Here is a 25,297-nt window from a genome sequence, read left to right as displayed (position 1 = left end):
TTGAACTATTCTTATAAGTACAAAATTTATTCAGTGTTAAATTAAACTTTAAGACAAGCAAAACATCAATCAAACAAACAAACAAGCAAACAGCAGTTATCTACTAGCTCCCTCTATCAGTGAAATACTAGAACATAAACACACAACACCTGTACACCAGAGCCCAAATGAATTATATAAAAACAGTACACTTGTATATGTCATGAAGACAAATTTGCTGTTTATCAATTTTATTTTATTCTTAAACTGTGAAATATCTAACCACGGCACAATGTTTCAGCCTAGATAACAAAATCTTTTCAAATATAAATGAATGCACTGGGAGAACTAAGACCATCCCAACCTGTCTACAATATTTAATCTCTCAATAGTTTTTGTGGATTCTCTCTGGGAGTGGTTCCTTTTTAACCGCTGTTACATAATACTTAACCTGTGTGGAGTTTTTTATTTATTTTTTTATTTTACATAATACCTGACCTGTGAGTAGTAATTAACTTTAAAAGGTGGAATTCAGTTCTGTGAAGGGATCAGACATAGAGGTTCCATGATTCTGAGATCTGGAAAGTCATTTGATTTCATGGAATGAAATGTGAATGTTCTCTGTAGTGGGAATGAAGCTTAGTCATTTTGGAACAATGTTTGCTCCATATGCAACTGCGAAATTGTTTATATTTCTTGACCATTTCCTGACTGCATATCTTATGTAGCCATAAAGGAAGACTGAATAGCAGTCAGTACTGCATCACATCACTAAGGCTTAGTGGATGACATTGGGTTGAAAGTGTTACCATCCTTTAAATCCTGCTTGTGAGAAGTCAATAATCTTAAAGAAGACTTATTACAACATCACTGTTTTGTGCTCTTTACACCATGATACAGTGCAATCACAGAGTATTCACAGAAGTTCATTTTCCTCAAATTTAGAAAGGAGCTACTGAGGCTTCTGCAAGTTTATCGTATCTCCACACAAGTGTGCCCATTGGATTTGTAACCAAAGCAGCTGAATTCTATGCAAACTTATTGGGGTATTGTCTCTTATGTGCTAATTGCCAGACCTTGTATTTTGTTTTCATTCCATTTTTGATCCCCTTGCTGTGCTGTTGTTGGATATAAAAAAAATAATGGTAATGGCAAAATAATGGCTTATTATTATTGTTGTTATTATACATTTAAGCAACTCTGATAACTGCTTCTCTGCTGATCCCTCTCATGACCTCTGTGCCATTTTTTAAGTTGCCAGCCACCACCACCATTTTTGATCATGTTCACAAAACTTTCATGGGCCCCAGAATACTTTATTGCATGAATCAGTGGTGTGTGTTGGTGTTCTGAAATGAGGAGGCAAAGTCCTCAAAGTTTATTTATTTATTTATTTTAAAATAAACATCACTTACAATACCTGTAAAAAAAATTAAAAAATTAAATAAATAAATAAATACATACATACATACATACATTCATAAATAAACTTTGTTCTATTTTTGTGTTAACAATCAATATTCTGTTTATTAAAGCCAAGTATGAAAAGTATGCATCAGCATTTTACATTTATTCCAAAATCATAACTCAAGTAACAATTTAAACAATATATTTAAATTTGTGAGCTTATGTTCAGCAGTTCTTTTTAATAGTTAACTTTTACCTGTTTTTTATTTTTCTGATTATCAGTCAAAGCTCAGTAAATATTGGTCACAGACACAGAGATTTACTTTAAATTACACCAAGCTGACTACTCACTAAAAACTCCCACAGATCATTTTCATGCCATTTTAAGTATTATTTTGATGTAACTGTCACGAATCTGGTCGGTGTCCCGTTGTCTGCTCACCACCAGATGTCACTCTCACCTCACCTACACACTCTGACTGTTGCACCACACTCCGGACTGCATCTCCCATCCTCCACCGCACTGATTGCGTCAGCCCCCGTGACCAATCAGGCGTTCTATAAAAGCCCCGGTCCTTCCCAGTGCACTTCACGGATTGTTGATAGTGTTTCTCCTATTGTTTAGTGTTCTTTGTTCTTTGTGTTTTGATCCCCTCGCCTGGCTCCCCGTTTTTCGACTGTTCGCCGCCTGCCCTCGGATTATCGCTCGTTATTAAGGACTGTTCTCTCGTCTCGCCTCTGACACTATTGTTACTGTTGTTAGACCCTGCCTGTACGACCATGTCTCTGTCTCGTTTGATGAATAAAAGCTCGCAAATGGATCCGCTCGCCTCTCGTCATTCACTCCTGGTTACAGTAATAAAGTGGTTATAAGTGTGAGTTGTTTACTTACTTTTTATTAATAAGTTCACATTAACACCATTGTTCATTCAGACTGATTTGCAAATGTAGAATGTGCACAAACACAAGAGGTGTGATTTATTGCATGAACCAATCACAGCCAAACAAAACCAGACATTACCAATCATATCGCATAGGAGGGATTGCCTTCTGTCACATTTCCCATTCATTCTCAATTACCCCTCACCAAACGCATGGCATGCTTTAGGGGGTCTGGTAAAACTCAGGGCAGTTGAGAGACACAGAATCTCACTGTAAGTTTACTTGATGGTGTTGCTGTTGGAAAATGTTTCTTTAGAAACAAACAAACAAACAAAAAACAAAACAAGTGTTTTAAACACTTTTTAATGTTATATTTTGTAATATCATTCAAACATGGTATGAATATCTGAACATGCAATATGTCAAAAGCAAGAAAGAACACAGCCTTTGCTTTTATACAACATACACTCACTCAAACTTTTTATTCTAGATTCATGCATTCCCAAAATAAAATGATCAAAAGTTTTATTAAAAAAAAAAAAAATGTCCAGACCAGATTCAGAGCAATGATCAAAACATAGAGTCGATTGCTTCCATCAACACTGGCAAATCTTCACAGTCCTAACCCACTTTCTGAGTCGACATTTCACTGGTAATGTTAGGCAGTTTTGATTTATATACTCTTTGATATTAGACTTTTTTTTTTTTTCTTTTTCTTACATAAAATAATGTGCAAAGAGTCAGACCTGTAAGCCTGTGCTTATATATACAATTTATTTGGTTTTGCTGCTTCTTCACTTTTTTTTTTTTTTTTTTTTCTGAAAGAGAGATTATTTACTCTTTCAGAAGATGTGTAATAGCACCTCCTACCATATAACAGTGAAAATACAGAATGCTGTAAAATTCTGTCAATGGCAGGGAAAGAGTTAATGGACATGCTAACAGAATATTTACAGTGCAGCTTTAGAAACCTAAAATTTGTTAGTAAACTTTTATATTTATGACCCTGGACCACAAAATCAGTCGTAAGTATCACAGGTATATTTGTAGCAATAGCCAAAAGTACATTGTATGGGTCAAAATTATTATCTTTAGAATATTAAGAAAAGATCATGTTCCATGAAGATATTTTGTAAATGTCCTACTGTAAATATATCAAAACTTAATTTTTGATTAGTAATATGCATTGCTAAGAACTTAATTTTGACAACTTTAAAGACAATTTTGTCAATATGTTGATTTTTTTTTTTTTTCCGGCACTTTCAGATTCCAGATTCCACTTTCAGTCAAACAGCTGTATCTCGACCAAATATTAAATATCAAATATTATCCTAACAAAGCATACATCAATGGAAAGCTTATTTGTTTAGTGTTCAGATGATGTATAAATCTCAGTTTTAAAAAATTGACCTTTATCACTGGTTTTGTGGTCCGGGGTCACATTTATATTATAAAAAATATATATATTTGTATAATCGCTATTGTATTAGTCTCAAGCCAAAAGACATGCTGAGCACTATTTTGAGCAAACACTTTGTGTGAGGTAAAAAAAAAAAAAAAAAAAAAAAAAAAAAACTATCCACATTACTAACTATAAATAAGCAGCACATTAGGGATTTAATGAGAGAAAGCTCTTGGTTAATTGTAAATATGTGTTCCCTAATCCACAGTGTTACAACAAAAGATGTAACTGAATAAAATATTCTAATAACCTAAAATGTGTTTATATATCTGTTCATTTTCATCAGAGCTAGAACAACCCTTTATGTACAGTGTGGATACCTATGATTACTCCTGAGATCCCATTGGATTATGTGTCTTACTCCTGAAAACAAAGAGGTAATTGTCTCTCCGCAAAGGGGAGTGATTCAGCAGATTTACTCAAAGACACATGAGACGCTAAAGAGTTTCATTTTAATGTAGGACAAAAATGTATACTTTTATATGATGCCAAGGCAGGCAGGTGCCGAAAGATTGGTCAGACTGAAATCTGAACCATATAATTACTGTGGTCAAACAAGTGAAGGAGAAAGAAATGTTATACTTGTTCTTTTTAATGCATTGTTTTTAACAAAAAAGTTAACTTTCTAATAAGCTTACTGCTTAGGCTTATTTTTTCACACATTTTTTCACTAATGACAGGCATTATAATACATGCTGCTATTCTTCCTCATTGCCATGCCTTTTAAATAGGAGAGTAAGAATACAGTTAATTATAAGTTAAAAATGAAACATTTGAAGCAAAATGTTCAGCATTTGAGTGGATCGTTTTAGTATGGTCATACCACTGTTACAAGAAAAGTGCTACAAAAGCCCCAGCTTCTCTTGTACCACACAAAACACGATGCCATCTAAGACTCCACCTTCCATCTTCTCTTAGCAGTATAAAGAAGGTAGAAACTGTATCTCTCTCTCCCTCCCTCCCTCTCTCCCTTTCACCATTTCTTCATTTAAGCAAGTCTTCAAGTCTGAGGACAGCTCTAATATCAGAGCTAATCTTCAGAGCTGAGTCCCGGATCCTGAGCACCACAGTCTGTGAAACCGAACAGAAGAGCGAAGCGCGATGGCTTCAGCCGGCCTGGAGATTCTGGGGATGATCCTGACCGTGGCCGGGTGGCTCGGTGTGATGGTTGCCTGCTGTTTGCCCATGTGGAGAGTGGCGGCGTACATAGGCCAAAACATCGTCATCACGCAGATCGTGTGGGAAGGTTTGTGGATGAGCTGCGTGGTGCAAAGCACAGGACAGATGCACTGCAGAGTCTACGACTCTATGCTCGGGCTTCCCGACGACCTGCAGGCAGCGCGGGCTCTGACGGTCGTAAGTACGCTGCTCGGTGTGGTGGGCATAGCTCTGGCAGTGGCTGGAGCAAAGTGCACCAACTGCACATCAGATGCAGCTAACAAGCCGCGCATTATGCTGGGAGCTGGGGTGACGTTTATAACGTGCGGGCTGCTGCTACTAGTAGCCGTCTGTTGGACGGCCAACGGCATCATCCTGGATTTCCACAACCCGCTTTTAGAGGAGACGCAAAAGAGGGAGTTTGGGAACTCGCTGTACTTCGGATGGGGCGCCTCCTGTCTGCTGATCCTAGGTGGAGCCATTTTGTCATGTTCCTGCTCCTCAAAATCGCAGAACAATGCTGTACCGACAAGAGTGGACTACTCAGGGGTCAAATCTATGTCTGTGAACGGATATGACAGGAGAGACTATGTTTAACAGGTCTGACTCTTTGCACATGAAGGACCTTGAAAGCCAACAATTCTGCTAAATGAACAGCAATAGGCATTCAAATGAATGACTGATGCTGAACTTTGAATACCAACATGGCAGATACAAGATTAGTATTATTGTATATTTTTATTTTAATGTATTTGTTATTGTCGCAAGAAGTAATTTTGTCATTGTGTCTTTTGATCTAATTTTTGCACGATCCAAATGCTAATCAGTAGCTCTTAAATGGTGATAATAAATGCTTGTTCCACTCAGACTGCAAAAGTAATGGTTACGTTTATTTTACATTCTACTAACTATAAGTAACCTTGCAACTGCATGCCAAGTAACTCCCATTAGAGCATTAGTAGACTGTTAGGTTAGGGTTAGGGTTAGTAGAATAAGATGACATGTAGTTGCAAAGTTATTCATACTTACTAGATTTTATCCAGAAAATTTACTAATACTGTAATTACCACTAGCTGACATTTATTGACTCATAGTTATTTAAAGTTTAAAGTGGACTATCAAAATAAAGCCAAGTTCATTAATGGGAAAACACACCTGATTTTATTTAAACAGACAGGAAATAACTTTAAATCAAGGAGAGGAAGGGGGAAAAGTTGTAAGACAAAAAAAAAAATAAATAAATAAAAATTCTAGCAAAAGAGTGCCCTTCATTATTATTTGAAATCAATCCTGCTCTTAAAGGTCGACCACAAATATAAAAGATACTCTCCGTATCGGCCCAGACGTGAATGGAGACAAAGCGCCGGTTGTTCTAGTAAATCTCTAAACCTCTTTGTGCCCAATTCTTTAGTCAAGAGAGCGTAACTGAGACTAGCACGGGTGCAGATAAAAGCACCTGCTTTACTGCTGAGAAGATGAGATGCCTCTATAATTACTTGCTGTAACTCTTTATTAAAGTGTTCAGTAATTAGGAAAATATGTAAAGCTCTGGTGGGCTAATCTACATTTGTCTTTTATCCTTCAAGGTGCTGTAATGGTATTTTGTTTACTGTTAAATATTGACAGAGATTATATTCAACATATGTGTCTGAAAGAAAACCCATATTTGATGTACAGATGAGGTCAAAAGTTTACTTCCCCCTTTCAGAATCTGTAAAATGTTAATTATTTTACCAAAATAAGAGGGATTATACACAATGCATGTTGTTGTTTATTTAGTACTGGCCTGAATAAGATATTTCACATAAAATATGTTTACATACAGTCTACAAGAGAAAATAATAGCTGAATTTATAAAAATGACCCCATTCAAAAGTTTACATCCCCTCGATTCTTAATAGTGTTGCTACCTGAATGATCCACAGCTTTTTTTTTTTTTTTTTGCTTATTGATATTGTTTGTGAGTCCCTTGTTTGTCCTGAACAGTTAAACTGTCTGCTGTTCTTCAGAAAAATCCTTCAGGTCTCACAAATTCTTTGGTTTTTTAGATTTTTTGTGTATTTGAACCCTTTCCAACAATAACTGTATGATTTTAAGATTCATCTTTTCACACTGAGGACAACTGAGGGACTCACATGCAACTATTACAGAATTAACTATTATAGAAACTATTATAGAAATGCTCACTGACGCTCCAGAAGTAAAAATGAAGCATTAAGAGTGGGGGGTGAAAACTTTTGAACAGAATGGATATGTGTACATTTTTTTTTTATTTTGCCTAAATTTTATATATTTTTTTAAAATTTAGTACTGCCCTTCAGAGGCTACAGAAGATAGTTACATGTTTCCCAGAAGATGAAATAAGTTAAATTTACCCTGATCTTAAGTTTTTCCTTCTGGAGCATCAGTGAGCATTTGAACCTTCTGTAATAGTTGCGTATGAGTCCCTCAGTTGTCCTCAGTGTGAAAAGTTGAGTCTTAAAATTATACAGTCATTGTTGGAAAGGATTCATATACACAAAAATGCTGGAAAAGCAAAGAATTTGTGGGACCTGAAGGATTTTTCTGAAGAACAGCAGCAGTTTAACTGTTCAGGACAAAAAAGGGACTCATGAACAACTATCACTAAACAAAACAAACAAACAAACAAACAAACAAACAAACAAACAACAACAACAAAAAAAGAACAGTTGTGGATTATTCAGGTAACAACACAGTATTAAGAATCAAGCATATGTAAACTTTTGAACAGGGTCATTTTTATAAAATCAACTATTTTATAAAAATGACCCCATACAATTATTTTCTCTTGTGGACTATATGTAAACATCTTTCATATGAAATACCTTTTTCAGGTCAGTGCTAAATAAACAACAACATGTATTTTGTACAATCCCTCGCTTTGGTAAAATAATTAACATTTCGCAGATTCTGAAAGGGGGGTGTAAACTTTTGACCTCAATTGTAAATAGAAGATGCTCATTCCACTTGTTCCACATGCTCCAACATAAAAAAGAAAGAAAAAGAAAGAAAGAAGGAAAAAAAGACTGCAAAGTCTGACGTGAGGTCACCAGGCTTGACATACCTACGCATGACTGATTAAAGAGTGTGTGTGTGTGTAATGTGTGTGTGTGAGAGAGAAAGCGAGAAAGTTGATAATGCCCAATGCTGTTTAGGTCAGAGTGATTCTATTATTGTGTGGCCTTGAGGAATCGTGGACTGTTGATAGCAGAAATACACGTTGTCAGGCATCACTGATTCAATCTTTATTGACTTTGCTGCTCCTTCTCAGGTGAAACCTGATGAATCAGCTGAATTAACGCTTACAATCTCTGCTCATAGTATCCAAACAAATTACGTTTTTGCCTGTTTATGCATCTGAAGCATGAATTTCAATCTCAAGCCATTGGACATTTTCTTCTAGACTTGCAGTGGTCATGCCAGTTATCCTTTAACCAGTTCCCCCTGGGCTTTTGTTATCTATCTACCATTTGGTCTCTGAGTGGGAAATACCAGATGAAGAGAGCTAAATCATTAAACAAACTCGTTTCCATGCCAAGGTTAAGCTCACTCAAAGTTTAGCCAATCCCCCGAGACTTTTTCCAACATAACTCCACCTTCCTCATCGTTGCATTATAAAGCATGAGCCATTGTGCCGAGAGTCTTTCCTTGGCGAATGGAATTGATTTCACAGCACATTCCCGTATAAAACAGAATGGCAGCTCTAGGGTTGGAGATACTAGGGGTCACCCTAGCTGTGTTCGGTTGGCTTGTAGGCATCGTGTCTTGCGCTTTACCCATGTGGAAGGTCACGGCTTTCATCGGGGTGAACATCGTAACGGCGCAGACCATATGGGAGGGAATCTGGATGAACTGTGTGGTGCAAAGCACTGGCCAGATGCAGTGCAAAGTCTACGACTCAATGCTGGCTCTCAGCTCAGACCTGCAGGCGGCTCGGGCTCTGTGTGTGATCGCCATCGTGATGGGAGTAATGGGACTCCTCCTCTCCATTGTGGGGGCCAAGTGCACTAATTGCCTAGAGGGAGAGCGCGCCAAAGCCAGAGTTATGATCGCCGCTGGAGTCACCTTCATTTGTGCTGCGGTCATGCACTTGATCCCTGTGTGCTGGTCTGCTCACAGTATCATCACTTCCTTCTACAACCCCATAGTCATTGAGGCACAAAAGAGGGAAATCGGTGCGTCTCTTTACCTGGGATGGGCATGTAGCGCCCTTCTGCTGATTGGAGGGGGGATTCTCTGCTGCAGCTGCCCCCCACAGGAAGAAAATAGGTACGGTCCACCCAGCAGGATGGTTTACTCCGCTGCACGGTCTGTACCACCCGCTGGCTTTGACAAACGAGACTATGTGTGAACAAACGTACTCTTTTTGTACTGCAACTCTATTCATTTGTGATGATACAGCACGAGTCAATGTGTTTTTCTGTATAGTGAGTTGTTTTGCCATTCAAATGTATTTCCTAATATGTGCTTGCTTTTGTTACCCAGTTTATGCAGTTTTAAAGAATTGCAAGTGTTACATTATTACTAATAATAAGCACATAAATAAGTATGTTCATAGCCATGTGTATAAAGGTAACTATGTTGTCATTTTTAGTGTGTTATTGCTAATAACTAAAATTTCTCTTCAGTGTTTCAATACATTTGTTTGTAAACTTCATTGTATGCATCTATGATGTGTGTTCATGTTCTATTAAGACTTCAGTGTGCCACTCTGTCTGCTGCAGGGTATAAAAAACCTTAAAACATATTCATTAAAAAATACAAATTAAATTTTTCTATGCTCCATGATTTTTCCCCCTAGTCCTAATTAATTAAATTTATTAACCCTTTCCCCACCAGCATTTTTTTTTTCAGCATTTTTGAACATTTTGACAAACAATTAGTGGCACCCAGATAAATTGTTTGTATGAATATATGGACATGCATTATAGAAAAATAACCTCTGTTAAAAAAAAAAAAAAAGTACTTTGCCTTCATGCATTTTATCAAAGCTTGACAATGAGTAAGTTTCATAAAAAAAAAAAAAAGACAAAGAAAGAAAGAAAGAAAAAGCAACATTTTGAGCAAAAAAACTGAACAGTAATCATGTTTTTATTAAAATCTACATGGATAATCAGATCAATGATCAAAATATAGATGGAGTAGATCTCTTCCATGAACACCTCCAAACCTCCGACACCTTCATGGCTCGATAACATTTGGTAATGTTAAGCAGTTCTGATTTATATGCTGATAAAATAATGTTCTATAATTGCTTTAGCGTACATGTGCATAAACAATGCTTCTATCACTTGCCTCTGCTTCTTCTTTATGAATCCAGAGATTCTGCACTATTCCAGAAAATGTGTAATTGCGCCCTACTGTATTACAGTGTAAACATGGTTTGCTGTAAAAGTTGGTCAATGGCGGGGAAAGAGTTAACATAAAACTCATTCGTTTCAAAGATGTCTTTGGAAATGACTGAATGAAATTACCGTGCTATCTTGGTTGAATTTTTTGGTCACACTTTATTTTAAGATCCAGTTCTCACTATGAACAAACCATTAACTTTGGCTTTTGCCTCATTAAACTCCTAATTTGCTGCACTGTTAAAAAAAAAAAACAGTGAAATGCATGGCAGCACAGGATGCCAAACGTTTACCATTAATGGAAATAATGGTTAAAGACCTTTAAAAAAAACGGACAAAGACTGGCAGAAGCAGCTGCCAAACAAAAATGGTAATTTTTTTTTTTTTTTTTTTGCTGTCAGTCATGTGACGTTAAATTAATTGATCAATTAGTTAATGAGTTAATTTTACAGTGAAGGTGTTTGATTGTAATAATTTAGGAAATGCCTGTAAATTAACAGTGTTGTTAACTTATTTGTATAAGGAGATTTTACTTTAATTTACTTTAAGGTTTTTGTTTAACCGTTTTTTTTTTTTTTTTTTTTTTTTTTTTTTTGTTTTACAGTGAAGGTGTTTGATCATAAAAATTCAGGAAATACCTGTAAAATAACAGTGTTTGTCAGTTTATTTAAATAAGGAGATTTTACTTTAAATTTATGGTTTTATTTTGGCAGCTGTTGCTGACAGTCATTTGACCGTTTTATCATCTAATGATTTTGTTATTGTATTAATTACAGTACATTATTATTATTATTATTATTATTATTATTATTATTATTATTATTATTATTAATATTGTAATTTATTATTTGGTTGTAATTTAAGAAAACAGAAAACATACAGTATGAAAATACAGTAGTTTTTCTGTATAAAAAATGTGAATTACTGTAATTTGTCATTAATGTCATAATACTTAAAATAACAGCCAAGTAGTTCATTTAGAGATAATTTTACAGAGTTTTTTCTGCAATTCAAAATAAAAGAAAACAACCTGAAAAAATCAGTTATTTTCTGTAAAAATTATGATTTTTTTTTTTTTTTTTTTTTTACAGTGTAGTTAATAGTGAGAATTGTTCCCTTTACTAGTCTTACCAAGTTTTCTATGGAACACAGTGAAGAACAGTTTAAGAAGCTTTCGTATCCTCAAAAAATGAGGTGATGAGTTGAATCTGTTATCACTAGGCCTAGTTATTCACCTTTTCAAGGTCTACTCGCTCTCTGCACAAGAATCTTGTCTTTGTCAGGGCTCTAATCTAACCATTCAAGCCAGTCCCAGACAATGGGCCTGTTTCAGGGATGAAGAAGAGGCGCTGCGTCATGGAATGTAACAAAGACACAGAAGAATCTCTTAGAGCTTGAAGATGCTTTTGGACCTTTTGAACATCTGCTGTTACGTTTCTATGACAATGATGAAATAAAAATGTAAACTTTTTTTTTTAAGTTTTATGTTTACGTATCCCTGTTCACAAAGATATGTAAAGTTGACAACAAGTTCTGAATTATTCATGCCATGCCAGTATTTGGTGATGTCACTACAGAAACACTACACTCATGTGCACATACCTAAAGACACGTGAAACACATGCACATCACCATTTTCACATACTCGCACTGGTCATTTTTACTGACCATGTGCTTCCCTTTTTTTGGCCATAGTTCATTCATGACATGGCATGCTAGGGATGGGCGATTTGGGCTTAAAAAATTATCACGACAATTTCTTGTATTTATTGCAATGACGATATCAATGATGATAATTCAGGGAATCCTGTTTCTTTAGAAAAAGAAAAAAGTATTATCTTTCCTATTTTTACCCAAAATAGGGTGTTGTGAGCATTACTGAGTGCACATGTAATGTAATGACTATTAAAAAAAGTCTGCAATACCTGCATGATGTTATCATGCAGCATGCACCAGAATTTAAGGAATCTTTCCAGTGCCTTGCTGAATCCACGCCAAGAAAAATATCTGGATGGTCTGGGGACAAAGGGCAGTTACCAGTATCAGAAGGACGTGCCTAATAAAGTGCCCATTGAGTGACTCAATAACACCAGTACACTGGACTACCTCAAGAATTTGAGGAATGAGGGCAACTTTCCAAAAACATTTCTCATAGCTCCCCCTGTAATGTCTGTAATGTGAGGGTTGATTCAGAAAATGAAGAGAACACCTAAGTGCAAGGGGATTTATAAGAAACAATTATAACAATACAAACAAACAAACAAACAAAAAAACACACTAGGATAACACAACTGAGAGACAGCCAAATCCACTACATCCCTGGAAGGAAAACAACCGATAAAGGAACAAAAGAAACGCACAGATGTATCCACCTTATTTTTCAGTGTGGAAGTAAGCTGTTTTCTGGTAATGTGTTAGACATCCAGTTCATAATCTGCCATAGGGAAATAACAAGAAGAATATCGAAGTGCAGTAAACAGTAAAACAGTTTGCACTACAAACCAGTGTGTTCATAATTAAGATAATACATTCAAATAATATGGTAAGGCACACCAGTTTGCAATATTAAGCAGCAAAACAAGCTTTTTCTGCAGCTAAAAATAGCTGGAAGTGGATGAGACCGGAACCCAGACACAAAAAATTTACAAATGGCTGCACCCACGCTTATGGGAAAAATAAGGTAGATATACAGGCAGGGGTAACTGACCAACAAGACACACCTGGAAACAATTAGGAAGTAATGAGTGGAGCTAAAAGAACATGTTAAATATTGCTGTAGTATAAACGTTTGATTTAACATAGAAAATCATCATTCAAATCAACCCTGTGAAAACAGACTGAGACAAAAGGGATGATTTGGGAATGGAAACAAGAGATGGTGTTTTACAGCAGAATAATTAATGGGATATTGGTAATTAAATCAACTCTTATACACAAGTGCTCTGGATTTTTTACCATTATTTATTAATCTCTGTTTTTGATTGATCATACAACTTTGTGAATTCCATTATATTTTAAAATGATCTTGATCATGTTTTCAACACTCCGACATGAGCTCAGTTCTTTTGGTTGTTCATAATAATCTGTCCTGTAATTGGGAATGCGGATTTATCAAGCAGGACCCGTGCAGGACTCCGATACAGAGACAAACTTCTACCGGACGTAAGAAACAGGTCCGAATGAGGTGCCTGCAAGAGAATGTACTCGAGACCTTGACGATTTACCTCCTGTGACATTTTCAGATATTTTTGTATGTTTAATCTGTGGTGTGAGTGCTTATACCGAGGCTCTGTTTCGTAATTTTAAAGCTATGGAAGCCCACGTTCAGTTCACAAATGACTGGGTCCATGACTTGGAAGCCTACAAACCACAGAGTTGTAAAAATATTAAGGTGACCATATTTCTGAAATGAAAACCGGAGACATTTCCTAGTTCAGTGGTCAAAATATCACTTAAATCTCACTTGTGATTACATACGAATTAAAAAATGGGGACAATGTTTTTGTTTGTAATTGTTGTGGGATTAACATCATAATTGATAATTACAGTGATGTTTGAGGATGTTTATACAATTCAACAAAAATCACACAATGAAAAATATCAAACATCAAAACAGTAGGATTAGGGTGAATTCAGGTAAAGTGGAAATTTACATACCCAGATGTTTTTTTTTTCTTTACTACTTTTGTTAATTTTAAACTCCAGCTATAATATTTCAATCTGAATATAGTTCATATAGGGGCGGTTTCCCGGACAGAGATTAAGTCTAGTCCTAGACTAAAGTGGCCCTTTAAACCAGATTAACAGTAATCTGCTTTCTTTGTCATGGTTTTAAATAGTCTTAGATTTAGTCTAGTCAGGAATTTAATAGGCTGATTTCCTGAAGGAAGACTAAAGCTACTTCAGGACTAAATTGAAGCTTAAATTAAACCTACCAGGAGGCAGGTTTAACTTCAGATTAACATTGTGTTTCCAGTCTTCATATATCAAAATGATTGGTATCCTTGGTGGATGTAAACAAAGAAGCCTGTGAAAATAAATCTGCACTGGTAATTTTACTTTAAGTATAATGAAAAGGAATGGAAATGTCACTATGAAAGTTTTTTTTTTTTCTCACACATTGGCCACAATTAATAGCACCCTTTTATTCAATACTTTTTGCAACCTCCTTTGGCCAATTTAACAGCTATGGTCTATCCTATAATGCCTGAAAAAAACACTTGACAAGAGATCATATACCATTCCTTCATCCAGATTCACTCCAGACCCTTCAGATTCCCAACTCCATGATAAACTCTCTTGTCTTCAGTTTTCTATAGGGTTTAGGTCAGGGAACTGGGACATCCATGGCAGAACCTTCATTTTGTGCTCAGTGTCCCATTTTTTTTTTTTTTTTTGTTAATTTTGATGGTCCTTTTGATTCATTGTTCTGCTGGAAGATCCAACCATAGCTCATTATGACTCCAAGACTATTTTCTGCAATTCTCCAGCTGTGATCCTTGGAAAGTCTTGTGCCACTCAAACTTTGTTCCTCACATTGCGTTAAGACAGTTTAGACACAGACAAATCACTGTAGGCAGATTGTTAACATTTCCTGTTGATTGGAACTATCTGCAGAACTCTATTTTTTTGTGTCATTATGATGGATGATAAAGGGAATTGACCTTTGTGTTCCCTCATATTTATATTCCTGTATATATTTAGTCACTCTGGTGTCCTAAAATGTAAATGTAAATGGGAATGTACAGTAGATCTTCAAAGATTTTACTCATAATAATTTCTAGACCAATGTGTTCTAGGCCAATGTGCATTATTTTCATAATGTGATTTTGTTAAAAAAAGAAAAGATTTTTGTGATATATATATATATATATATATATATATATATATATATATATAAAATGTACTTTTACTTTTTTTTTTTTTTTAAGAAAGATCAGAAAGACAAACAATAAATACAGATTTATGTTCCCAATGCTCTTTGGTACTATTTTTTTAGGGTGCCCATATAATTCTGACAATGTCTCTCTCTCTCAAACAGCTATTCTTTTCTCTTTACTGTTTTCATGGGGATATTGTTAAAATATGTAATTCTAACAACAAATAATAACAATACTAATGTTGCAAAACTAACAACAACAGCTGATGGCAATAATTTATGCAAGAATTCATTACAAAGCGATTCCTAAACATTCCTAATTTTATATTTTGACACCTGTTGTGTGCAGTTTACATTGCTTGCTTTTAAAAAGCTTTCTCTTGTTCAAACACTTGTTTGTGTGTTAATTAATTAATTAATTTGTTTGTTTTTTGATTGCAGTGCTTTTTCTGCTGCTATTGTTTTTCTTGGATTTGCTTCTCAGTTACATACAATTTTAACCTTTTCTTGGTTCATTCCATGTTTTATAGGCAACCTCAATCCAGCTAATCCTGATTTGCACAGGTGGTATTAAATTAATCGAGTGTATTTTAGTTGAGGACTCCATAGTCCAGGTGTTAGTAATCTGTACTTAATCTGTGTTTCAGAAAGCCATTTTTTAAAACATGATTAACTATTCTAGATTAAGGCCTACTCCTGTCTTAATTTAATCTTGGTCCGGGAAACCACCCCCTAAAAGAACATGTTGTGTTGACATTAATGCGATTAAATATCAGGATATTCAGAAATCAGGATATTGTTACAATGAACTCTACAAAACTTTTAAAATGTGAGTATGGCTTTATAAAAATATTAAAAATAAAGCATTAAATATGAGAACATATGATAAATAAAACTGTATTTGACAAATATGTTATTTTCTCATTTTCACAACTGTTATGTTTATGCTTTTCTATCTGTAATCAGGCTTATTAGTTTGCATTTTAGGCTCATTTGACCATTTGACCAAAGTATGTGCTTTCTGCAAATGTAATTGTGCAAATGTAACTGATTAGATTATTTTTTTATTATTCATATCGTTGTGATGGCGGAAGTTTCAGGAATGTTTAATATTGTGTGCAAAACAATCACGCAACCTTATTATGCCTTGTTTTATAAAGTGCACACAAACAATAGTACTTTGCTTCAACATGCATATTAGTATGTGACAAAACTGAAACCAATAATGCGTTCTCTTTTGATAAGTGATGATAATAGCGCTCTGCTCTCTTTTAGCTGGTTTATGCTGGTCCTTTGCTGGTTTATGCTGGCTCTTTGCTGGTCCTTACCTGGTTTAAGCTGGTCCTGAACCAGCAAATGACCAGCTGAGGACCAGCATAAAACTAGCAAAGGACCAGCATAAACCAGCATCCCAGCATCAAAATTTACCTAACCAGCATATGCTGTTTTTTTCTCAACAGGGAGTGTATTACACTGGCATTATTCAACAGGGCTTCAGTATTTTCTTGGAAAGGTGTTTTCTCATAACATCAGCTACTGAAGCAATTTTAAGTGACCCATCCACACGGAGACACATGTAGCTTATACTTAAACATTTTGTATCGTATTAGCTTTTCATCCAGACGGATCTGGCATTTTGGAAGCCTGAAACCACTATTTTAAAAAAAAAAAAAAAAAAAAAAAAAAACGGATCCCAGAGTGGATAAATCTGAAAACGATACCCTTGCGTTTTCATGTGTACAGGTAATACGTATATTTTGTGAAACAATGATCTCTTCACGCCACGTCTCGACACTAGTCAGCAGAGATGGGAAATAACAAAGTACAAATACTTTGTTACTGTACTTAAGTAGATTTTTCTGGTATCAGTACTTTACTTCACTATTTATTTTTCTGACTACTTTTTTCTTTTGCTCCTTACATTTTTACACAAATATCTGCACTTTCTACTTTTTACATTTTCAAACAAGGCTTGTTACTTTAGTTTTAATCTGAATTTGATGGACCACCATTTGATTACAAATCTCTCAAATCACTCAGAATACTCTATGCTAAAGGACATCATTATTATCTACTGTAAAGTTATAGTAGTAGTTTAGCAAACAAATGTTCAGAGGGAGCTAGAGCAGATAATAACACAACCCTTAGGAAAATTAAAAGCAAAAACCATGGTTACTATAGTTAAACCATGGTAATGACAAATTAACCATGTTTTGCTACACTAACCATAGTCTAACCATGACATTTGTAGTAAAAGTATGGTTGTGAATTAAAACAGATTGAAAAACAGACCCAAAAACATGGTTAATTTTGATAAGAGAAAAATATGAGTCATGGTAAGCAATAACATGTTCAGTATTAGGATTTTTCTGTAAAGATATTGTCATAATAAAAGTATTTTTGTACTATTTTTGACATTTAGGCAATTTAGAAAATATAATTTTACTAAATCTAATTTTACTAAACAGTATTTAAGTCATTTTATGATAAAACAACACATGGTCATAATGTGATGCTTTAAATTGAACTAAAATAAAGTTATGTTATTGCAAACAGAATACAATGAGGTGGTTGTTTTGCAAGAAGGTGTAGACAGTTCTGTTCATAACAGTAAATGGCTGATGGGAAAAGGGACAGGTACAAGAAAATTAGTGGAAAAAGCAAACACACTACGTGAGATGCAGAGAGATAAAGAGACTGAAAAGGAAAATGGAAATGAATGTGCAGTTCAAAAGAGAACCTTTAGTTGTTTTGTTTAATTAATAAGTTTTATTAGGTTTTAATCTTTTTTTTTTTTTTCTTTTTAATGTGATGGCCATACAAAAGGGGTTGTCCGTGGTTTCAGAATTTGTTGTGGGTGTATGGGATGGCCTGGATGAGTGTGAGATTTACCCGGCCTGAAATTTTGTCCCAATCCTGCCCTGTTATACTGTCAGGGGTCGTGTGCGGGAAGGAGCAAGGACAAGGAAATGATGAACAGATGCTTTATTAGAATAATCCAAAAATGGGAACAGGAACAAACAGGAACAGCAGGGGAAACCACATGCCAACACGACAGAAACTAACATATTACGACATTAGTGACATTAAGAACGGACGATGAACAAGGAACAGAATCAAACTTATATAGGACAGCTGATTAGACATGGACAGGTGTGAGTGATTAACCAATGACGACTTAACAAGCAACGGAACAGGAAAGACCAAATAAGGACATAGGAGGCAAAAAAGAACAAAACAGTCCACAGAGGTGTGACATTACTCCCCCCTCCCGTAAGGCGCATCTCACGCCGTAACAAATACACCGGAGGGGGGTGGGCGCCCGTGCAGGGCAGACACAGAAGGGAGAGGAGGAACGCCTCCAGGGCGGATCAGGGAGCTAAGGGAGCCATGGTGGGTCAGGGAGCTCGGGGAGCCACGGCGGAGCATACAGTCTGTGAGGCCATGGCGGGTCAGGGAGCTCGTGTACATAGTCCGGATATTTCTTGAGCCAATGCCGTGTTTACAGAATATTTTTTTAGAATGAGGAAAAAAAATGGGGATGGGGAAAGCTCTGGCTTTGTGTGAATGGGCCCTAAAACTGCAAGAGAATGAAAGGGAAATGTGCTGGAGTATCAGAATTACAGTATTGTATCACTGAATCAGAGCTTCTAATGGCCACTGCAGTGATGCAATGACTTTACCAGTCAGTGATTGGTTCTTTCATTTAGAAGGTGGGACTATTCCACCATTATTGGGCATTGCAGTTTCTCCTATTCATAAGTACAGGAGTGAACCGTCTTTGTATTTCTGTAGTCTTTGGCGATACATAGCCCAGTTCAACAGGTATCCAAGACACCGGAAATTAATAACAGTCTCTAAAGGATGAGAAATTTTCCACGCAGTTGTTTCCAGAAAATTAGGTAATTTAGCACATTGAATTATCATTAGAAAGCTTTATTACATGAGCTGGGTATTTACACATAGGGTTTATGAAGCCATCACCTACCAGATAAATTTATTTATAAAATACATAAACAAATACAGTCAAACCAAAAATTACTCAGACACCAGATAATTTTTTATTTTTTTTTACTAGTGGGTGCAGGACACTATAGTTCATTTACGTAAGTGTGGATGGCAAAATAAAGTAAACTGTGACATATTATACCAAAAAATTCTTCATACAGCAGACTACCAGTAAAACTGATAAATATTTGGGACCAAAAATTATTCACTTTGACCTGACCATGTTTTGCTTAAAGGAGAAACATTTCAGCATTTTTCTCCATATAATGGACTGATATGGTGCCCTGATTTTGAACTTCCAAAACGTAGTTTAAATGCGGCTTCAAACGATCACAAATGCGGTTGTAAACGATCCCAGCGGAGGAAGAAGATCTAGCGAAACAATCGGTTATTTTCATAAAAATAATACAATTTATATACTTTTTAATGTCAAACGTTGTCTTGTCTCGCTCTGCCTGAACTGTTTTTGTTCCAGTTCATGACAGTTAGGGTATGTCAAAAAATTCCCTTCTCATGTTCTTCCTCAACTTCAAAATCATCCTATCGCTGTTTTACCTTTTTTGTTAAGGGTGTTTGATCTTCTTTGCATGTTCACTTTGCATAGACTGGGTCGGTACTTCTGCAGCGATGTAGGATGATTTTGTAATGATTTTTGAAGTTGAGGGAGAAAATATGATTGGAGTTTTTTGACATACCCTAACTGTCTCGAGTCAGAATACACAGAGTTCAGGGAGAGTAAGACAAGATGAGTGTTCGAGATTAAAAAATATTTAAAATGTATTTTTTTAAAAAATAAAAATCAGTATTTACTTGTGACACTTGGATTATGCTACTGATCACTTCATTCATTCATTCATTCATTCATTCAGTCTGTCAGTCAATAGGCTACCCTACCAAGCATATTTACTGCATATTCAATGTGTTAATTTCAAACAACTTGGAACATCTGAAAAAAGAAAAAAAAAAAAAAAAGAAACTGTAACCTATACTATACAACAGTAACCTATACATTGTGATCTTTGCTGCTACTTTACATCAAGAAACAAACAATCAAACAAACAATAAATAAATGGGGCAGTTGTTGTCAGCCATTAGAGATTTTTGTTCCTTATAAAGACCGAGTTTTTACAGATCACAATAATTTAAATAAATTAAAAAAGGTCTTTGCTGGCAATACAGTAAAATGACTTGTCCACTCAAAAGAATATCTTAAAATGGTTTGTTTTGTTGAATGAGCACAGCATTGACAGTCTCTGTTGAAGCACAAGTACCTGATCTTTTGTTCTTAATTCCCAATACTGTCCAGTAATGGAGGGCAGTTTTTGTTCTGGTGTGACTAACCCTTTCTCTGTGTAATGTCTCCATCCTAACAGACTCCTCCTCTCTACCTGATCTGGGGTATAAAGGACACTTGTTTTGTCACAGATGCGCTCTGCTTGCTCCGAGGCATTGGCTCAAATTAGACTTATACTACAGGCTCCAAAACTGCTGTCTAGTTATTTTACCAGCATCTCTGGCATTGCTTAGCTGGCACAGATCCTTCAAGAAGACATGTCTTTAGGCCTGGAGCTCATAGGAATCGTGTCATGTGTGCTGGGCTGGCTTTTGGCCATCGTGGCTTGTGCTCTCCCCATGTGGAGGGTCACAGCCTTCATCGGCTCCAACATCGTGACGGCTCAGATTATCTGGGACGGCCTGTGGATGTCCTGCGTGGTTCAGAGCACTGGACAGATGCAGTGTAAAGTCTATGACTCCATGCTGGCTCTCTCTCAGGACCTCCAGGCAGCTCGAGCGCTGACTGTCATATCCATCCTTCTGACCGTCCTGGCTGTGCTGGTGTCCATCGGAGGAGCAAAGTGCACTAACTGCATTGAGGAAGAGTCATCTAAAGCTAAAGTCATGATTCTAGGAGGGGTGCTGTTCATCGTGGCTGGGCTTATGCAGCTCATTCCCATATCCTGGTCTGCCAACAGCATCATCAGGGACTTTTACAACCCTTTGCTGCCTGACGCTCGTAGACGGGAGCTGGGAGCAGCGCTCTACATCGGCTGGGCAGCAGCTGCGCTCCTGATTTTGGGAGGCTCGCTGCTTTGTTGCTCCTGCCCTCCACAGGAGAAAAAATACAACCCGTCTCGGATGCCGTATCCTGCGTCTCGCTCGACAGGTGGGGGAGGATATGACAGAAGAGACTATGTTTGAAACAACGAAAAGATGACTCTGGATTCAGTGTTGCGGTGCTCAATACATGAGCATCATTTTCTGGAAAAGAAGTAAAATATGCCACGCATTCTACATCATGGGAGAAACATGTCTGATGAAGTTGTTTGATGTTTTTGGTCTCCATGTAAGTGTGATGCTGGCTGTTCCGAATATAAGGACACTGACAGTGAGAAATTACCTTTTGTAATTGGTATGAAAATGCAAACTAGGAGTGTTACACTCGACTGAAATCTCAACGAAGCACCATTTTCAGTCAACTGAGGTGTATAAAGTTGATGTTGTGTTTGTTGCTTTTTTGTTTTAGTTTTTTATTCTTCATTTGAACTAGTTGCACTAAGAATTTATATCTAATTTAGATTCATTTTTGAATGTGTGTTCACTATATGTTGTAGAATTTAAAATGTCATTATCCTTTTTTTTTCTGAAACCATTAACTAGACATACTATATGATTCAAACTGTAATTTATTTATATGATTGTTCTTATCTAGTACAAATGGAATTTGAGAAGAACATACATTTCATTATTGATTTATAAACATTTCCAGCTACAAATTTGTATGCTAAAATTTAATACACTAAGCTAAAAGCTGGCCCTAGGGTCATTTAAGTGTGGCCCAGAATTGTGGAAGGAGAGTTGAAATGGTGGGAGTTTGAGTGTTTTATTTGTGAGCACTGACGCAGAAAGAACAGCTGAGGAGTACAGGTTTCTGTAAGGTAATTTTGTCCTACAGTGTCCATATTGTAGTCTGTGTAGGCTGATATGTAGTGCTGAACATCAAGATGTTGTACCTTTGTGTTCGAGTACAACAATAAATGAGTACATCTGTATGTATGAATGCTTGAAATAATCTCTGTATCTTATCCTTTATAAGGACGTAATGATGACTAGAGAAAACCTGAAACTCAAGCCATGGGGCCATGTTACCTGCAGTTAGCAACAAAGCAAAATACACACCAGTAATCATGAGCAGATCACCTAACAAGTGCAGGTGGCAAATGGTGGCACGGAAGGGACAGAGCAACAGAGAGACAGCAGAGTTACACAGTGCAGTTTTCAGAGGTTAATTATTCAGCTGAAGCTTTAGCTTCATTAAAGCAAAAAAAAAAAAAAAAGAAAAAAAAAATTAAAAAGGAAAATACTTAGAAACAAAATTAATTCTCTTGTGTAATGTGTTGTAACTAAATTACATAATGGAGAACCAATTTTGGCAGCGTCTAACAGCGTGAAATATTGAAGAGGGCCTCATATAGGTGACGCATACATCATATCACTTTACCAGGGTATGTCACCTGTTTCTATAAACACAGGATCAGTGTCAGCTCAATTAAGGACAGCACACAGGCTAAATTACTTTTTTTGATAATATTGACATACTATGGTGATGAACTATAAAAAGACCAAGATTTGCAATATTACAATATATATTACAATATATATACAATGCACAGCATAAATAAGTACACCTCTAAAACTTAACAAATTCAGCAATTACTCTTTACTTAGAAGACATGTTAGGGTTCTTTAGAGATATAATGTTCCAACAAGACTGTTTTAATGAATTACCAACGAAGAATATCAAAATTATTCAGGAAAATATTCTTATAGCTTTCTTATTAAAGTGATAAAATGTTGTGTTGCAAAAAAGGAGTACACCCTCCTGAAAGTTACTAAATACAACTAAAAAAAAATCATTTTAGTGTAGGTTTAAGGCAATTTTTTGATCAACAGGTAAGTATATTGAATCAACTTTTAAAGACAAGTAATTTCCTGACAATTAAAAGTGTTATATAGCCTACTGAATCATATTCAGACTTAATGCTAGCAACAGTGGAACCACTTGGGATAGAACTGCCAGCTGACTTATTTCTTAGCATAAAAGAGGACAATGGTACAAGAGGAATACCAAATTATTGTTTTAAGTGTGAAAATACAGCAAAAGTAACTCTGACATTCAGAAACAGAAACAATGGACTTGTAACAAGGCTCCTGAAATAATCAGGTCTTCATTTTAGGTTTTCATTTAGTGATTAGTGAGTTTTTGCTAGAAAAAGAGCAGGAAAAATACCAGACAAGTATCTCAGAGTATGACACAGCCTGCAGAAGTGACATGCATGGTTGTTGTCACCACTAGAATTACTGTAGCCAAAGCATAATAAACTCATTTAACCTCTTCCAATGCCCATATTTACAAAATATAAACTTCTGGGAATCCATACTCCGGTCTCAAGAGACCAAGTCAATCATTTCGGATCCAAAAGCATCCAAAATGTTCTGGTGTTGCTAGAGGAGGAGTACAGTGAGAAGTGCCTGGTTCCCCCAGTGACATCAGTGGTAGTAAAGCTCTTCTATAGGGATGTATGTGTGAAGGTGTATGTGTGAAGTGCTAAAGGTGTGAGTGAGTTGTGCTTTATCAATGCTGTCATGAATTCCACTGTATAATGCAATACAACAACTTGAAACAGAAGATGCTACCCTCCCCTCGTTCCCTGCATTGTTGGGCATTTTTTCAGCATGACAATGAAGATATTCATTCTCCCAAGGTGAAAATCCTTCAGTGGACATATATTTCACTCAGTCTTAACACTCTTGAGCGGCTGTGGGGGATTCTGTAGAGATGAGCTGAGCAAAACTCCCCAATAAGGACTAGGGCATTAATAGAGGTCGTCCTCCAGGAGTTAAACAGGACAGATGTGGCATTTTGTATTGAACTTGTACACAGTGCCAAAAAGGGTCAGAACAGTATACTTAAAGTTCTGGAGGACATACTAAGTACTAGAATATTATACATATACAATTAAATGTAGGGTGTACGCATTCCTGCAATCCTTCATTTAAACAAAATTGGCTAATTTACTTATTTTACAGAAAAATATTGGCATATATATATATATTTTTAGTTTTTATTAAGTTTTTGTGTACTACATTCAATTTTGCCATCTTTCTGTCAATTAAATTAGTGATCACTGAGAAAATACATCTTTTATATTTATTCAGAGGGGGTGTACTTATTTATGCTGTGCACTGTATATATGGCTGAAAGCATACTAGCTTTAATATGTTATTTACTATTATGTTACATAAAAGCACTGTGAACACCTCATTTTGCAAGTCAACATGCCGACTGTATGTGCTGTGTGCAGAAATGAATGAGAATTAATGATTTGAATAAAATCAGCATTCAGATTTACTAAATTAATTAAACAAATGACACATGAGTGGCAGTTCCATGAGAGAATATCAGTCAAATAATGTACACTTCTTTTAATATGTTGATTGCATGTACAGGGATATTCCAACAGCTAGATGCTTTTTCGTGGAATATAAACTTAACCATAATATGAAATTGCATGTAAACATGGTCATTCATTTAATATGTAATTTTTAGGAAAATAAGAGCAGCAGTTATATCAAAACATTTTAATTATTATTAAAATGCTATCAAAACACAAGGTTCTCTCCCGAGGGAAAATCAAACTGTGTCCTCTAGGGGTCGCTATGGGGAACGTCATTTTCGTGACCCGTGTCTGAAGCCTATATACAAACACGACAATAGCATTGGCCGGTGACAGTCTATGTCACATTATGCGGGGATGCACTATGATGGTTGCAGGGAGACATCGGTAGATGATCCTGGCAGACTTCAGGAAGAACGAGAAGGCCTCTCTCCTTGATGCAGCAGTCTTACCTTCTGAGCTTTTCGGTTCATCTGTTGAGATGGTGATCGAGGAGTTTGGGAAGGCAAAAGTACATTTTGCTGCCTTTAGAAGTAGGTCCAGGTCTAAACCCATACAGTAGAGGGTTCTGGCCCATCCTGGTCTGAGGATTAGAGACGGGCACAGAGGGCTAATGTACGAGTCATGCCCTGCCTCCACCTGCAGCTATCCAATGGGGAATAACCATTGTTCCCCATAGCGACCCCTAGAGGACGCA

General features: G+C 36.2%; 2 protein-coding genes across 2 annotated transcripts; both read left to right on the top strand.

Annotated features, from left to right (window-relative positions):
- Positions 1–4,831: 4,831 nt before the first annotated feature.
- LOC127177444 (claudin-9) lies at positions 4,832–10,199 on the top strand. The gene is made up of 2 exons (XM_051129729.1): positions 4,832–5,452; positions 8,598–10,199. The coding sequence occupies exons 1-2, from the start codon at positions 4,832–4,834 to the stop codon at positions 9,258–9,260; spliced, it is 1,284 nt and encodes a 427-aa protein (XP_050985686.1). The 3' UTR covers positions 9,261–10,199.
- A 10,392-nt stretch (positions 10,200–20,591) lies between these two features.
- On the top strand, positions 20,592–22,178 carry LOC127176718 (claudin-3). Its single transcript, XM_051128481.1, has one exon. The coding sequence runs from the start codon at positions 20,696–20,698 to the stop codon at positions 21,341–21,343; it is 648 nt and encodes a 215-aa protein (XP_050984438.1). The 5' UTR covers positions 20,592–20,695; the 3' UTR covers positions 21,344–22,178.
- The last annotated feature ends 3,119 nt before the right edge of the window (positions 22,179–25,297 follow it).

Source organism: Labeo rohita, chromosome 15 (genome assembly GCF_022985175.1).
Source record: "Labeo rohita strain BAU-BD-2019 chromosome 15, IGBB_LRoh.1.0, whole genome shotgun sequence".
Classification (NCBI taxonomy): domain Eukaryota; kingdom Metazoa; phylum Chordata; class Actinopteri; order Cypriniformes; family Cyprinidae; genus Labeo; species Labeo rohita.
Note: the sequence above shows the minus strand (reverse complement) of the source record. Positions and strands in the feature narration are given on the sequence as shown.